Genomic DNA, 17,848 nt, shown 5'->3' on the forward strand with positions numbered 1-17,848 from the left:
TTGCACAGATTTGATGGGCCAAATGTTATTTCTCTAATGATGATGTCTATTTTATAGCATAAATCTGTGAGAGCTGCTAAGGGAAGTACAAACATAGGTTTGGTAAGTTGCCACTCTTTTAAGAGATTATGTAACTGTGGAGGCCAAGTCATTGGTTAGATTTAAAGCAGAGGTTGATAGATTCTTCATTAGTCAGGGCATGAAGAGTTACAGGGAGAAGGTAAAAAATTGGGGCTGAGAGGGAAATGGATCAACCATGGATCAGCAGACTCAATTGGCCAAATGGACCAATTATGCTTTTATATTTTATGGTTATAGCTGGTAATACTGCTTGTGCCATAGCAACAGCTCAGTTGAAGACTGCCTATCACAGGAAACACCTGTGTTCAGTCAATCCTTAAATAACCAAAGCAAATAATCAATCTAAGTAAATCAATGAGTGGAAGTGATCATCTGCTTTGGAAATCAATTCAGAAAAATTCACAATAACAAAAAGGATGGGACATATAGTCTAAACTATAAAAGGAAAGACCAAGTGAGTCCTCAAATATGCAAAGGCATAGGGAGATAGTTTTGTTTTGGAAAAATGCCTTCTAAGATTAGATGTAAGGGGGCAGTTGAGGTGGCTGGGATGGTAAAAATTCAGTATACTTGAAAGTGAACTTCATAAAAGAAGGGAGACAAAACTACATTTTTTAAATGGCAGTACCAAGACAATCCCAGAGAAATCATACATTCTCAATGCTCGGCATCCATGTCACTACGGTTCTTATTCTGAACATCAGGTTCCAGTTGACGTTACTGGACTTTCAGGTTGGTAGTAATGATGAAATTCTGCTGTGGTGTTTTTTCTGGCCCCTTGAGCCGTTCCACCCAGCAACCCCCTAGCCTAATCATGGGACAATTTACAATGACCAATTAACCTACCACCTCTGGATTATTGGAGGAAACTGCAGCACCCAGAGGAAACCCACGCGGTCATAGGGAGAACACACGAAGTCCTTACAGACAGCTCTGGGAATTGAGAATTGAACCTGGGTCACTGGTATGAACCACGCCGCTACTGTACTGGTAGAAAAATTCTTGCTTGCAAACTCCAAATATTAAACACAGTTATAGGATGAATAGATTATCCCAAATCTTCTGAGAGTGTGAGGGGATTTTGTAAGTAAAGAAACCACGTTATTAAAGCAGGCGAGCATAATCATGCACTGTATAAGCAAAAAGGCCCTCAATGGCATTTAACATCCTAAAAGGCCAATACTTGACATTTTGTGATTCTGTAACATACAAGGCGGCAGAGCAATCCTAAGAGATTAAACTATCAATTAATTATGATTAAAAGCTGCATACTTAAGATTAGGCTGGGAATAGGTTTATAATATTTTCTCTGTTTTATTTTAATAAAAGTGAGGAAAGAACTAATCAAGTCACAGTTTGTCAAACTGTGTAGATGCATAACCTTGTTTACAGTTTTTAGAAAATGACTAGAAATGGAAGCAAAACAGATATCTAGCTTTGTTTTATTTAACTGATAAAATGTGGAGGAGCTCAAAGTTGGGTTTGTATAAATGTTACTCTCTAAACCACAATTCCTAATCTTAGTTTCCCATTAAACATAAATAATAAAAGAGCCCTCTTTGGTGAAAGATATACAATTTGTTGCAATTGCTGCTTCATGCAGAGAAATGCACGTGCTCTCATCCCATCAGTTTAGATGCCCATCAGAATAAAGTAACGTTCACTCCCAGTGGCTGGTTACGCTTTAGGTGGTTGCAAATTGCCAATGTAATTGGTAGCCGTAATTACAATGAATGCATTAAAATTGTATCATTATAGCTTAAAGTTTCTATTTGTTTTTTGCAGACAGTAAACCTTATTGCAAAACACATCTGTCTAAGACAGGTTTGAATTGTCTCATTAAATTAGCACAAGAAAATCCTCGTTTTGATGAGCCTTGATTTATCAATTAATTAAACAATCATCGTTGTACACAGACCTTATGGAAGGTACTTTCCCTTTCTTCCTATAGGACAGTTGAATGCAACGCCAAAAAAAATTACGAAGTGCATGAAACATGCAGCTAGCCGTGCCTACAGAATACACTTACAGATGTTTAATGAACACATTTAATCAGAACAACATAAATGCCACCTCTATTATTTGTAAGCAATACTTAAGATTAATCTGTATAAGATGATGGCCTTAAACGGTGTTATTATGTAAAGTGAAAGTAATGGTTATAATAAAACAATAAACTAATACATACATTTAAAAACTCGAAAGCTGTAAGCTGCATATGTATATATTTTAATAAGCTTTCCCATGGGTTTCTATAGGCACTCACCTCTTTACCACCCATTGATTCAAACATTTTCTCCAGCTGGACCCTCAGTTGTTGGATGTTGTTCATCAGGATGCAAGGCTGCAAGAACCAATAAATAATTTAGAAATGCCTTACAGTGTTAACCCAAAGACCACACAGAAATGATTGAGACAAAATATGCATGAAATATGAAATTTGAATTAGCCTGCTGTTTCCATTTAACCATATAACTTAAGGAAATTCAGATACAGGACAGGTGGAATATTTAGCTGCCATGTCAAATGACAACCTGATAAGAGGAGATACAGGACTCTCACAGTCAATAACATTGAATAGAAAAGATTCATTTATGAATATGGTTAGAGTCACAATTTTATTCATTATTGTTTGGCTGTAAAACAAAGTATATGATCCTGAAATAAAATGGTTTTAAATGTACTTCTTATCAAACACATACATTCAGGAAGTAGCACATTAATTACAAATTGTATGAAAAGGCATTTTCATTGCTGATAACAGAAAAAGAACAATTGAGAATAAATATCTTGTTAAACACATTACATTAGCCATTGAGATTTTCAGAACATTTGCTAAACTTCTCTCCTTTTCTGCCTGTAGTCTTCAATGAAGAAAGGGTGTCACTTAACAAGGTCCATTCAAGTTAAAATGGCAAAATATTCCAGGTAACATGTGAACTCTAATTGTGATACTGAGTTAAATACACACTCACAGATGATTATAATCCAAGTCCACCATTCAGTCACAGCAGTAATGTGGTTTCTGCTGGTAGGTAGACTGAGAATGCCTCAAACCCCAGATCATTGTAACAGTCTTTGACAGCTAACAAACCTGTAACATGCTCTTGCCATCACAAAAAAAATGAAAACTTTCAGAATTGAAGTAATTAATTAAAAATAAATCATGGAGTTAAAGAGGTACAGCACTGAGGCTACATCCACACTAGACCGGATAATTTTGAAAACGCCGGTTTCGCGTAAAAAGGATAAGCGTCCACACTATGCGTTTTTGAAAAATATCTCTATCCACATAGAAACGGAGATTTCGGCAAATCTCCTCCTACTGGGCATGCGCAGGACACATCTACTGAAAACAAGCGACATGTTTGGTGTCGAATCACACTGTAATAGTGTGCGTTTGTGTAGTTACAGACTAGAAAGACTTAAAACGATGGACAGCTGTTGGCTTTCGTGCAGGAGAACTTAAAAGTAAAAAAAAAACAAATACTGGAGTGTATGGAGGCAACCGACAGGAGTTAACGGACAGATTGACCCAGCTGACGAAAAACATTGAAAAACTGACTAACTCTGTTGCATTAATAAAGCACCTTGTTAAATGTATAAAACATGTCTGCATCAGTGTTATCTTGTACTTCCATACAATGTTACATTAGGCTGTTACACATCTATTGTCAGAGAAGTACTTGCATGAATAGGTAACCCACCTTCATACGAGCAAGGACAGAAAACAGGGCAAAGTGAGTATACTTATTTATTCAGTAAGTTATGGGTCAAAGTATTTGGTGAGTACATTTCTAACTCTTCTGGCTTCAGTCTCGTTGTCGTCTGTTCTGAAATTGTTAGGTTGTGTTCAAGAAAACAATGAAATAGCGTACTGCCGTCTGACAGCATTTTCAGATTTCTCCGGTTACCCCGTCCACACTGATCTGCCCGAGCAGTGTTTTCAAAAAATACCCAGCCTGGAAAGCGTTTCTGAAAAGCTCCGGTTTCGGGGGATGAAAACGCAGTTTTAGCGTGGACGGAGGGTAAAAACAAAGAGAAAAAGCTTCGGTTATGGATTTATCCAGTGTAGTGTGGACGTAGCCTGAATAGGCCTTTGGCTCTCTGAATCCACACTAACCATCCAGCACTCTTTTTTATACTAATCCTAACCAAACCAATTTACTCTGTTCTGACAAAGGGTTATCTCATGGAAATATTTGCTGTGTTTCTCTTACCAGAGTATAGACAGATATGATATGTTATGTCTACCTGATGAGGTTCTATTTCTAATTACTAGATCTCTTTGCTTAATTGTGAGTTCACAGCTATTGCTGATTACTCATTATCACATTGTTAAGCAATTATCTTTTGTCATTAGGTCCGCCATTATACAGTTCAGTTAGTTGCTGGTTAGATAGAAGCACTTTGTTAGAAGTTGAAGGAATGTCAATCAATACTTGAATCTACCTTTTGTGAGAATACTGAGAAGTACTGTCTTTTTACATCAGCTTGTAAGATTCAAAATTAAGATGTGCGTTTCTGACAGGTCCGGGTTAAAGTCAAAGGACAAATGTGATTTAATTATGTCTAGGGACAACTGTGATTTAATTATGTCTGGGTTAAAGTCTGTAAACAAGTGTGATCTAATTATGAATGCAGAAGCCTTGACAAAATTAACTGTTTGTGGAATCATTGAAGTCCTGAGATATGGACTATTGTTTTACAGAAACGTGTAAAAAACAACTCCAAATATGGAATGGGATAAGACTATGTACCTCCCGAGTCAGGGAGGAGGGGTGGTAAGGAAGAAGGATAAAACCTGCTGCCCTGTAAGGTTCAGGGTTCCCTTCTCTGAAGGGGCCCAGCTCTGCAGAACTGTTAATAAACTTTGTTTCCTTGAATTTGTCTTGAAGCCATTATTCGGGAGCGTGGCTCGTTTCTGACAACTTGGGGCGCTCGTCCGGGATCCACACTCCAGCCGTGAGGGGGGCAAGGAAGGACATCGGAGAAGGTGCACCCTGCCGAGTTCGGCAGTCCCTGATTCCTTGCTCGTCGCCCCGCGCGGCTTGAGCGAGTGATATCCGGCGGACTCAAGGAAACAAAGAGGGGTTGTCGAGGCAGTTGAGACAGTGAGCGATCGAGTAATTTCTGTGCACAGGACCCAGGTAAGAAATTGAATTCCTGTAGAGACGTAGTACACAAGAATCGTGGAACTGCGGGGTTCCTGCAGGTGATTTCTCCTGTAGAGACGTAGTACACGAGAATTGTGGAACTGTGGGGTTCCTGCAGGTGATTCTTCCTGTAGAGACGTAGTACACGAGAATTGTGGAACTGCGGGGTGCCTGCAGGTGAATTCCTGGGCGATCGCGGGAATACAGGTTCCGGAATTGGACAGGAGTGACCGAGCTAGGTGGGTCACATTCAAATTAAATTCCTGCAGAGACGTAGTGCACGAGAATTGTGGAATTGCGGGGTGCCTGCGGGTGGATTGGAACCGGGCAAGTCCTCGAGATGGGGAATAAGGGGTCTAAGAGAGAAAAGGGTAAAGGAAATCCAGGCGCCAATGATGAAAAATACCCCGGGGTACCCCCTGATAGTCCGTTGGGACGGATGTTAGAAAATTGGGATTACGGGAGGCAAAAAGGGAAGTCAAAGAAAAAATGATACAGTACTGTGAATTCTGGTCCCGCCAGCCGATCCAAGGGTCGGCTGTGTGATGGCCTAAGTTCGGGTCTAGCGAGGATTGGGTACAACAAGCCCTTAATCTGTACGTGAATTCAAAACCTAACGTTAAACCCGAAGAAAGTGATTATGCCCTATGCTGGTTACCAACGACAAATAGTTATAAATTGAAAACGATAAATGAAGGGGGACAGAAAAAGAATACATGGGAGGTGCTCGACCACCTGCCGCCCCATATGTGCCCCCTACCGCTCCGCAAATCGAAGACCCTGAGACGGAGGTTGGCCAACAGCTGATTCGTGTTGAATTTGGATCGAAAGCATGGCCAGATATAAGAAAAAACTGGAAAAACTAGAAGATTGGAATACTAAACCCTTAAGTGAACTACTTAGGGAGGCACAGAAAGTGTTTGTAAGAAGGGATGAAGAGAAACAAAAGAAGACAGCAAGGATAATGGTCCAGACAGTGCGACAAGTAACCGCAGATAGTAGAGAGAGAGACAGGGACCATGGTTGGATCGAGGTAGTAGCCAGGAGCAAGGAGGAGGGCTAAGGAAGGCTTTAAGATGTTTTCACTGCAACGAAGAGGGACACTTCAGGCGCGAGTGCCCCAGATACCGACGGGAAGTGCGCTCGTACGCTATGATGGAAGATGAAGACTAGGGAGGTCGGGGGTTCCACCCCTTGGGGATGAATTATCGGCAGGAACCCCTGGTAAATTTAAAAGTAGGTCCCCAAGGGTCAGATACAACCTTTATGGTAGATTCGGGTGCCGAAAGATCTAGCGTAATCCCGATACCTCCCGGCGCCCGAACCGGAACAAAGGTAATGGAAGTATCCGGTATTAGAGGCAAAATAATACAAGTACCTGTTATAGAAAACATGAAAATTGAACATGAGGATAGGGTAACGGGACAGGACCTACTTTTGTTACCCTCTGCGAGATTCAACCTGCTCGGGCGGGATCTGCAAGTCAGGCTAGGCATCGGGACTGTGCCCAGGAACGGGAAGATAATGGTACAGCTGTTTGCCCTCAGGGAAGAAGACGATAGGAAAATAAGCCCGGAGGTATGGTACCAGGAAGGGAACCGGGGGGGTTTGAACGTCCCCCCTTGCAAATCTCACTATTACCTAACAGTTCGCCAGTACGGAGAAAACAGTACCCTATTTCAATGGAAGGAAGAAAAGGGCTGCAGCCGGTGATTGAAGGACTGATCGCTGACGGACTACTGGAGGAATGTATGTCACCGTATAATACCCCAATACTCCCGGTGCGAAAGCCAGATGGGACTTATCGGATGGTACAAGACCTGCGGGGCCTAAATGCAGTAGTCCAAACCCGATACCCGGTAGTGCCCAACCCTTACACACTGATGAGTAAGATCTCCCCTGACCATGAATGGTTCAGTGTAATAGATCTAAAAGATGCCTTCTGGAGTTGCCCGCTAGAAGAGAGCAGTCGTGACATATTTGCGTTCGAATGGGAAAATCCTACGACGGGGCGGAAAAGACAACTCCGGTAGACGGTCCTGCCACAGGGGTTCACCGAATCACCTAACCTATTTGGGCAGGTCTTGGAGCAAGTACTAGCAGAATTCCAATGTGCTCCAGAGAGCCAACTGCTACAGTATGTGGACGATCTATTACTATCTGGGCCAACACAGGAAGGGGTGCAGGAAGATACCATCAGACTACTGAACTTCCTGGGGAAGCAGGGGCTACGGGTCTCAAAGAAAAAGTTACAATTTGTAGAAAAGGAAGTAAGCTATCTGGGACACCGGGTCAGTAAAGGACAGCGATGCATTACCCCAGAAAGGATAGCTGGAATAACGGGAATGTCACTACCACGTACCAAGAAGGAGATACGCACCAGTTAATTTGCAATGCACTTGATATCGAATGGAAGTACCATACCCCGTGGCATCCCCAGAGTTCGGGAAGAGTAGAACGAATGAACAGCACCCTGAAGGCACAGCTAACCAAGTTGATGTTAGAAACCAAACTACCATGGACTAAGTGTCTCCCTATTGCCCTTTTAAGAATACGAACAGCGCCCCGCAAGGACATAGGAATATCCCCATATGAGATGTTGTTCGGACTCCCGTATTGGAATAAGGTGGAAGGGTACTACAAGGGGGTGATATCTTTGTAAGGGACAATTTACTGGCCTTGTCCCGTTCCTTTGCAGAACTGCGGAAAAAGGGTCTCTTGGCCCAGACTCCGCTGCTCGATTTTGCTTTACATCAGATCGTGCCTGGAGATTGGGTTCTGGTAAGGACCTGGAAGCCGGAGAAGTTATAGCCACAGTGGGAAGGCCCTTTCCAGGTCCTGCTAACAACAGAGGCGGCTGTACGGACAAAAGAAAAAGGGTGGACACATGCATCCAGGGTAAAAGGACCGGTGAAGCCCGAAAGCCGCACTGAGTGGACCTGTGTTCCCGGTGAAGAACCGATGGTGGTGAGGCTAAAAAGGCAGCAAAAATGAACTCTATGTGGACTGTAACATTATTGACTGTAATATATTTGATTCTATATGTCGGGGAAATTGAAGGGAAATGTGACAAGTGCAGAACCGTGGTACGAGTGGGGCAGAGGGTGTTCCCAGGATCATTTGTGTCCCACTCGCATGTGAATGATCGATGCTATGATCTAAGCAAGAGAGAAACATGTTGGGAGAATAGTAAACCTTATTACCAAATCTATAATAAAGGATACATGGGACAGGGGGGGACCATGAGAAGTCTCAGCTGTCCCAGGAAAGACCGGAGTTCTTCCTCCTGCATCAGGAGGGTGACCGGAAGCTGGGAATTAAGCTGTTTGATTCATTAAGGAGAGATACACGAAAGATAAAGGTGGGCGAGTGGGGTGATGAGTGGCCACCGGCTCGCATCATTGAATACTATGGGCCAGCGACCTGGGCCCAGGATGGGTCGTGGGGGTATCGCACTCCTGTCTACATGTTAAACCGAATTATTAGACTGCAGGCGGTGGTGGAAGTGATAACCAATCAAACGGCACTGGCATTGGAGCTGTTGGCAAAACAGCAGAGTCAGATGCGAACAGCAATATACCAGAACAGGCTGGCTGTGGATTACCTATTGGCCTCTGAAGGCGGGGTATGTGGGAAGTTCAATCTTACAAACTGTTGCCTTAAGATAGACGACAGTGGAAAGGCCGTGTTAAAAATATCCGACAAAATTCGGAAACTGGCCCACGTGCCAGTACAAACCTGGAGATCCCTGGGGAACATGAGTTGGCTAGACGGGCTACTGGGAGGTAGTTGGTGGCGCACCGCTCTCCTAGTAGCAGGCGGGGGTCTAATGATTCTCTTATTTTTGCCGTGTTTGATTCCTTGTATACGAACACTGATCAGGCGCAGTATATTCCAGCTCCAGGCAGTAGCGATACCCCATCATGGGACAAACGAGCTAAAACTTATGCTATTAAAGAAGAAAGTAGGCCCCCTGGGAGTGAGAGAAATGCTAGCTGAAACGCACATCTTAAAAAGAAAAAGGGTGGTATTGTAAGATTCAAAATTAAGATGTGCGTTTCTGACAGGTCCGGGTTAAAGTCAAAGGACAAATGTGATTTAATTATGTCTAGGGACAACTGTGATTTAATTATGTCTGGGTTAAAGTCTGTAAACAAGTGTGATCTAATTATGAATGCAGAAGCCTTGACAAAATTAACTGTTTGTGGAATCATTGAAGTCCTGAGATATGGACTATTGTTTTACAGAAACGTGTAAAAAAACAACTCCAAATATGGAATGGGATAAGACTATGTACCTCCCGAGTCAGGGAGGAGGGGTGGTAAGGAAGAAGGATAAAACCTGCTGCCCTGTAAGGTTCAGGGTTCCCTTCTCTGAAGGGGCCCAGCTCTGCAGAACTGTTAATAAACTTTGTTTCCTTGAATTTGTCTTGAAGCCATTATTCGGGAGCGTGGCTCGTTTCTGACAAGCTCCTGTGTACTGTAATGTGTTGGTGTATGATAAAACCATTCTCAACCTGCAGTTACGCAGGACTGAAGTTTACCTATCTGCCTAGCTTAAGAAAACAGGGAAACTCTCCAGCGAGGGCAGAATATGATGAGTACATCCACTATTTTCTGTTTTCATTTTTGATTTCCAGCATCTGCAGTTTTATTTTAATTCAATTTTATTCTCCCCATGTTCTTATTAATTCCCTAATCTACACAGTGGGATCATTTATACCGGGCAATTATTCTACCAGATTGCATGTGGGAGGACACCAGAGTACCCATAGGAAACCCACATGGTCAGAGAAAATGTGCAAATTTCACACAGACAGCTGCTTACGCACTAGACAGCATTTAAAAAATAATTTATTTAACAATCGAAAACTAAAGTTAATCTAAAACACTTGGAAATAAATGAAACTGTGAAAGCATTGTGAAATAGTGGGGAAAAGTGGATTTCTGTTTTCTCTGCCTCTTGACATTCCCTAGAGAATGATCAAAGAGATGATTCCCTAATGTAATTTTGGGAATCCCAGCAAGACTATGTTCTCCCACTAGACTCCATACTGCTAATAACGTCTGCACATGAATGCAATTTTACGTCATTCTTCCTTTCACCATTTCAGCCTTGCATCCTCTAACTTAGGTGTTCTGTCCCACCACCAAAAGAATCTTCAATCACTTAATCCTACTTTCAGAACCCTTCATTTCTCCTTCTCCATATCCCTCCTCAATCATGTCTTAATTCTGACACTATGGTCCACCATTTTTATCTTTCCCATATGTGTGGCTTTTTAATGTTTGCTTATTCTGGAAGGATTATGTCGATCAAAATGCATTTTGAAAGCTATCACTGCTTATGATTTAACATGACTGTTATAGTAGGCCAAAAGGAAAAAAAAAACTGTTTTAAAGACACTTTTGGTTGCACTATCCTGAGATTTTAACTGAAATGGGAAAAGTTGGATTGAAACTGTGCATATTTCAGCTCACAAAATACAGAAATGCTAGCTTCAAGTGAGAACTGTGACATATTTATATCTGAAGTTCTCCTAGATAATGGTTACTTCATCTACATATCCTAATTAACACATGTAACGACTGTAGACTACAGAAACAACATGCCAGATGTCTTGTGGGATTCTGCCAAATGTTACTAATTCATGTTACATAAGGGGGTTGCTTGAAAATCTTAAAAAATCTGTTCTGATACTAATTGTAATGAAATCTGAATACAAAAGTGGATGAGAATGAGGAGGCTGGTGTTAATTATCAAACTATGACACAGTGTAGAAGTTCAAAATCAAACCCACAAATAAGACTCTTTGCTCAAATCTTCTTAATGACAACTCACCGTACATGACATAATATTCTTCAACCACTTAATGAATACTGCACAGGACAGAATTTTCTATATGTGGTGTTGGAGCTCATGTTAGGGGAAAAATTGACATTGATCTCTGTTATCTATTCAGATGACCTGATTTTCTGGTCTAGCATTCTGAAGCATAGATTTAATAACAACGTAAAACAGCTGTCTTTAATGCCTGACTTACTAATAAAGCAGCGTTTTTAATTTTGACATTAAAATCCAAAGATTAATAACTAAAAAACCCTACAGTTCAAAAAAACCTACAAATATCTTAGATTTTGTCACTTTGTTTCTATTATCTTGCTGATAAACAGTCAACTGCCTCCTTAAGTATGCTACAGCAAACTACTGCAGAACTAAAATGTTTTATTTGTTAACGATTCTGTGTTTTTAAACAGGGTTAAATTTACTGATTGTGTATTAGCTATTTCATAAGTAAACCTTAATATGGTGCTGGCTTCTGTGCTAATAATAGTCATCCTATTCATATGAAATGGGGTGACATTTAGCATCATGCCAAATAACCTTAAGTGGCTGTATCATTAAAATTAACACACTAAACAAAATCTTACTTAAAAAATTGAAACTGAATTATTTGCACCTCAGGATTTTTACAATTTGAAAAGATATTGAGCACTTTCACCAGTAAATTTATTTGGCACTGCATTCAGAGGAACTTAGAGCTCTGTAATGTTACCAACTAATGTGTCATGGACTTCCTCAGAGGTGGGCGTTTGACATTCTCACACTATGGCACTTATGTGTAATGCACTTTCAGCCTCTATTAAATAATAAAATCATGCTGCTATTAAGTCAGCCTCCAACACCAGCAGTGATATCACAGCAAAGGATTTACAAGACATGTTTACCTACCAGCTTTTCTTTAGAACAGTGTGAGCTAAATTCCTTTGAGATAATAGCAGCATACTGGAGGAGAACTTTATTGATAGTCTGCAATAAAAAAGAATCACCACCAGGTTCATATCAGAAACCATTGAGCTTTATGTCAAGATAATTGTTGATCAAATACATAATGAAAAATAAAATTTCTGTAATGATTCAGTTTGCTATTTCTTGTGACTTTTACAATTATAGTAAAATTAATCATGTCAAATATTTTTGGATGAAGAAATCATTTCCTCTGATATGTGTTAACAGGGTACAGTACCTTAGCGAATCTTCTCATAAAATGTGCCAATGCCTCAGGATTAGGACATTCTAATTTTTTGATAATTTCAAAACTTTGATTCAGTTGAGTGAAGACATCCACAACAGAGCAAGAAAATAGAGCGTGTTCTGAAGTTTGCTGGAACTAGTTTAGAAAAATGAAAGGAGAATTAGTTCAAAGTTGGGTTATAATCCATTTTAACTGACATTGGAGCTGACAGCAAAACCATAAATTGTAAAATGATTCCATAATTTTGATACTTGCCCCATCTTTTTTGTCCCTCTCAAGGGCTCCATGAAGAAATTCCATTGACACATCTTCATTTTCATCCAACCAATCAATGGCAAAAGGTTCAAACCACCTAATCAAAAATTAAGTATAATATTAAAATGTATGATTATGGTAAAATGAACTACCGTAAATTCCAGTGTATAAGCCGAGAATTTGGCCCTAAATTTTGGTCCTAAAATTAGGGGGTCAGCTAATATAGAGGGTGCCAACTTTAGAATAACGGATACACAGAAGACAGGTCATATTTATTGGCTGTTTTTGAGTCAAATTGGTTCCACTGTCGATGCGTGAATTCTTTGGTTTGTTTAAACTCACATCTGGTGGCTGGAGCACGGACATCAAACCACCAGGGATGACTGCAATGTCTGTATTTTCAGCTTTCAGTGCTGCTTTTGTCTCACCTGACAAGTGCGCTTTGAACATGTCCCAAACAAGTAGTGACTTTTCCTTCCTGACACCTTCGGGACATCAATGCCACACCTCTTTAACCCACTTCAAGCAACCCGCTTCGTCCATCCAGCAGCGTTCTTGAACGTAAACAACATCCCGCGCGATGGGCACTAAATGGTTTCATGGGGGTTACATTTCAGAGGATTCTTTTCCATTGGAAACCTAATCCAAAAATTTCTCTCCCTGATTTATTTATTAAGAATTTGTCTATAACACTCTACAATGTGTAGGCCTGTTTTCTTAGCAGGTACTGGTTCACAAAATTTCCAGGGTCCAGATCCAGCAAAGCTAAGTACCGGCATGTGAGATCTTGTGAACTTTGCTGGTTAAATCAAAAACCTCTACAAAAGGGGACAGCTTATACAAAGGTAACATGAAAAGTCACTTTTTTAACCTTGAAAATGGGGGGTCGGCTTATACTCCAGAATATACTGTATTAAAACATTTTCAAAGATTCTGCAGGACTACTTTACAATGCCTATGATATGCTTCTATGTAATTACTCTTCAGTCATGTATTGAAACCCATTTACAATCAGTGCAAGGTGGTGGACAACTTGGGAAGTAAGTGTAACACCAGCTCTGGACATGCATCACAGTTTGGTAGTGTTAAACACATTCCAACTTGTTATACTCAGAGTTAAACAACACGTAAACTGGCTCTTTGGCTCTCCATGTCCATTCTGACCACCTGCAGTAATCCAGCACATGGGCTTCTATGCCTCATTCAACTCCTAGTCAGATTCTTCTAATATGTGAGAGTCCCTGCTTCCACCACTCTACCAAGCAGTGTCATTCATCCTCAGGGCAAAAAAATCTTAATACTGGGAAAGATGAATTCCCCTTCCATAGTAACTCAATTATCATTACACCTCTCAGTGATTTTGACACACTTCTGTAGATCTATCTCCTGAGAAACCGGAAATCTTTGATAGACACATTTCAAAGTGATCAATTTTTGTTTCTGAGCTCTACACATAATGCCTCATTGGAAGAGTCTTTAAGGACATCCTCCTTCATGACCACAAGACTCCATAATCAGTATTGGACAGGGGTATACAGTATACCCCAGCACCGTCTTCTTTCTATTTTATCTCTGATGACAACAATCCCATTTTCCCATGTGCTAAACAATCCTCTCAGTACATCTGACTAATTAGTAAGACTCTTTACACTAAAATAGTTACAATTTAGCCCTCCATTCCTTCCATATGCCTTACTACACCAATTAGGCTTCGCTTTATCTACCAATTTAGCTTTTTTTCTCTACAGCAAAACTCTGATAATCAGCATGCTTGGGACTTGGTGGTTCCAGTCCAGCAGATCTTCAATAGCATTTATCAATTTAGAAGTAACATTGCATTATTTCCCAGTCAATCTGCTAATTTAGAAATTTTGCATTAAAATTCCTTCCTTATGTGTTGAATTTTAAACAGTTATTTAAAGTTAAAATAATGTTATAAAATGATTTGCTGACTGCAACGTAGAACATAATTTATCAGCTCTTTAGCCTGGCATTGTATAGATCTTAAACAATCAGAATTTTAAGAATATCTAGATGAAGGATGGTAATTTGTACTCAACCAAAAATGAATTAAATGTACACAGTCTGAAGCAAATCATGCTTACGGATGGATTGGAAGTGGGAGCCTTAGTCAAACAGGAAAGGTAACCTCCTCTATGTAAACCTTAGATGGGAAAAATACACAATGGCCATAAAACAGCTAGTAGGATCCAGCAGATTCCACCTCCACTGCCTAGACAGTGCTCCATGTTGGGCTGGAGGAAACACCACCGGGATGCTGATATATCAGGCTAGGTGACTTAATCTGCAGAAGACTCTTCTTGGAACTGTGACTCTAAAACAAGTTCTGTTTTGTTCTCAGGATGTCCGTGATACTATAAGATATCTAGTTACCTTTAAAGCAAATATTGAGAGATATCAGGTAAGTAATTAACAATGCCACAGTAAAACCGCTAGAGATTTTTTTATTTAGAGGTACAGTGCGCAAAAGGGTTCCAGATGTGAGGTTGTCTCATGCACAGAGCCAAGCTATGTGGAATTTGTATTTACAAGGAAATTTGCATGGCATATCCAGGTCTTTTCAGAGATTCTTAAACTGAACCTCTTGCTGTATCTGCCTGTCTGACAGGCAGAAAGGTGCCACTTGGTCATCTTAACCTTCGCTTGAACAAGCATCCTTCCCTCTTTGCTCTCCACCTGATTTTCCTCTTGTTTTGCCTCTACATCTAGGACAAATATATAGCTCTTCCACAGAGCTAGGACAAGCAAAATCTTTGGCATGGGTGTAGTGGTGCTATATGACTCTCTAACTCTCTAGGATTCAGAGCATAGTACTTTGAATGGCCTCATTCTGTGCTGCTCAGTCCTATTATTATCTAAAGGAACAAATGAGGCTGACCATATAAATAGATTGATAATGAACTGACTGGAACTGTACCAGGCTGATTGCAGGCTGCAGAAAAATCTGATTGTTACCAAAGTCACGATATAAGTGTCAGGTTCCTTATTGTTCTGGTATAGGTGCTGAAAATTATTTAACGATTCTTGCAACTTCGAAATGTAGATGGTTATGTGAGCAAGTCTTCTTCCACATTAAGATCAATTTTTAGTTACAGTTAAGAAAGTTTTAACCACATTTCATTTGCACAACAAAATCAGATTCCTGTTATGCAAGTGGTTGTTTTTGGAAATCCCATTAAAGGATACAAGAGTGTAACAGGTGCAATAACACAACAAAATATCATGAAATGTATAAGATCCTGAATTGCTGCCTGCATTTGTTCATCAAAGAGTAAAAGCTGCTTTTTTTTCTCTTTCAAATGCTTTAGTTAAACTAACACTAAGACTGCAGGTAAAATGCATCTGTGAACATATCATATATACCCATGGCCTTTATGTGTACCTCCTGCACCAACGAGTGCTCATGCATCTTACTCTCAACTCCATTGGTTTAAAAATCAATCTCTGAGATAAATTATCTTCTTTGAGGAAGGAAATCGAGTTGAAGTAACATTAACCATTGACATTCAGCCACTAAGTCCCACTTTGAAATAGGCAATAACTTCACAAAGTACTGCTTCACAGTCACAGAAAATTTCATTAAAGTCATGAGTCTGGTCAGGGCAAGTATTGGTAATGCAAAGAGGGCTGAACAGGAGGTACCTCAATACCTGAACGACACTTCACTAGTGTCAGTAGGAGCCTAACATTTCAGCATGTAAGCTTTTAGCAAATTTCTTCCATCTATGATTGAAGACTGTAACTGGACCCTCAACTTCCTAACTGAAAGACTACAATCTGTGTGGATTGGAAATAACATCTCCACCTCCCTGACAATCACATTGGCACTACTCGGGAAAGTGTGCTTAGCCCATTGCTCTACTCTATGTACAGCCATGACTATGTGGCTAGGCATAGCTCAGATACCATCTATCAATTTGCTGATGATACAACCACTGTTGGCAGAAGTTCAGATGGTGACAAAAGGGCATACAGGAGCAAGATATACCAGCTAGCTTGAGTGGTGTCACAGCAACAACTTTGCACTCAATGTCAGCAAGACCAAATAGCAGATTGTGGACTTCAGGAAGGGTAAGATGAGGGAATACAAACCAATCATTATAGGGTGATCAGAAGTGAAGAGTTGAGCAACTTCGAGATCCTTTCTAAATGGACATTGAACCTATGAACACCACTTCTCTACTTCATTATTTCTGATTTTTTGTACTATTTAATTTAGCTTAAATATTTAATAGACATATATATATACTTAATGTAACTCATTTTTCTCTATATTCTGTCCTTGTTTTGTACTCCTACCTCTAAGCCAACACTTGTCTGACATTAGTCCTCCAGCTAACAGTACATGAAACACTGGTCCTTTCAATTAAGTTGTACATCATGGAAACAGGAGCTTCAGCTCACTAAGACCTTAGAATCTTTGTCATTCAAAAAAGCAAAATACTGTCAGGTAAATTAAATTACTTTAGTGCTCCCACTTCTCAGAATATTTTGGTCAGCAATATAGTCCATACTTCCAGACTCACTGATTGGACAAACAGAAGCAAAGACAATTTAAACCACCCACATAATGAGATCATAGCAATAAGTAAAACATTTGCATAATGCTCAACTTTCATCAGAAAATAAGCCACATATTGTGGCATAAACAGAATTAGAGATCTGAAGGTATCACAGGCTCTAGGTCTAGATCTTTCTAAAGTTCAGGGGGTTTAAATAATCAGCCACACATAGAACATGCATATTTGTAAATTCACCTGCCTGATCAGATTGCAGTTGGTCACCACAGGTAGTATCAACTCTAACTCAAAATGGAAGACAGTGAGTCAGAAGGGAAAACCAAAATGGGCTGCTGAAAAGCTATTCAAACTTCATGCTGTTTTTCCAGAATTGCTACCTCAAATGAATGGAGGTTTAATTTAAATGCAAACTTAATTCCAACACTTTAAAAACTCTTGCACCATAACAATATGCTTTAAAATTAATATTTAAGTAATTTAGATTTAACATTTAAATACATCAGATTACTGCTCTTTCTAAGATGATATTTCCTTTAGGTAAACTTCTGCATGATAGAAATTAATAAAATTTTATTACTTACAAAGAATATTCTGCTACTGCATCTTTGAAACCCGGAAGATCTCGCACATATTCATTGTAAAACCATTTTACTTTGAAGTGCAAATTCATATAATCAGCACTCTTGCATAATCGATGTTTTTCATGTTCTGTTACAAAGCATATTAAAAAAGTCATTTTTTTATTGAATAAGAACATCAGGAATAAAGAATAATTAGTC

At 39.9% G+C, this 17,848-nt stretch overlaps 1 protein-coding gene across 1 annotated transcript in view; it reads right to left on the bottom strand.

Moving 5' to 3' along the window:
* Positions 1 to 17,848, bottom strand: part of LOC140718759 (protein unc-13 homolog C-like) — a 337,501-nt gene that overhangs the window by 137,326 nt on the left and 182,327 nt on the right. Inside the window, exons 10-14 of the mRNA XM_073032872.1 lie at positions 17,651 to 17,777; positions 12,529 to 12,625; positions 12,265 to 12,408; positions 11,970 to 12,047; positions 2,348 to 2,425 (exon numbers count right to left, since the gene is read on the bottom strand). Of these exons, the coding sequence (XP_072888973.1) occupies positions 2,348 to 2,425; positions 11,970 to 12,047; positions 12,265 to 12,408; positions 12,529 to 12,625; positions 17,651 to 17,777 (524 nt within the window). The remainder of the gene's footprint in view (positions 1 to 2,347; positions 2,426 to 11,969; positions 12,048 to 12,264; positions 12,409 to 12,528; positions 12,626 to 17,650; positions 17,778 to 17,848) is intronic.

This window comes from Hemitrygon akajei, chromosome 30 (assembly GCF_048418815.1).
Source record: "Hemitrygon akajei chromosome 30, sHemAka1.3, whole genome shotgun sequence".
In the NCBI taxonomy this organism is placed as follows: domain Eukaryota; kingdom Metazoa; phylum Chordata; class Chondrichthyes; order Myliobatiformes; family Dasyatidae; genus Hemitrygon; species Hemitrygon akajei.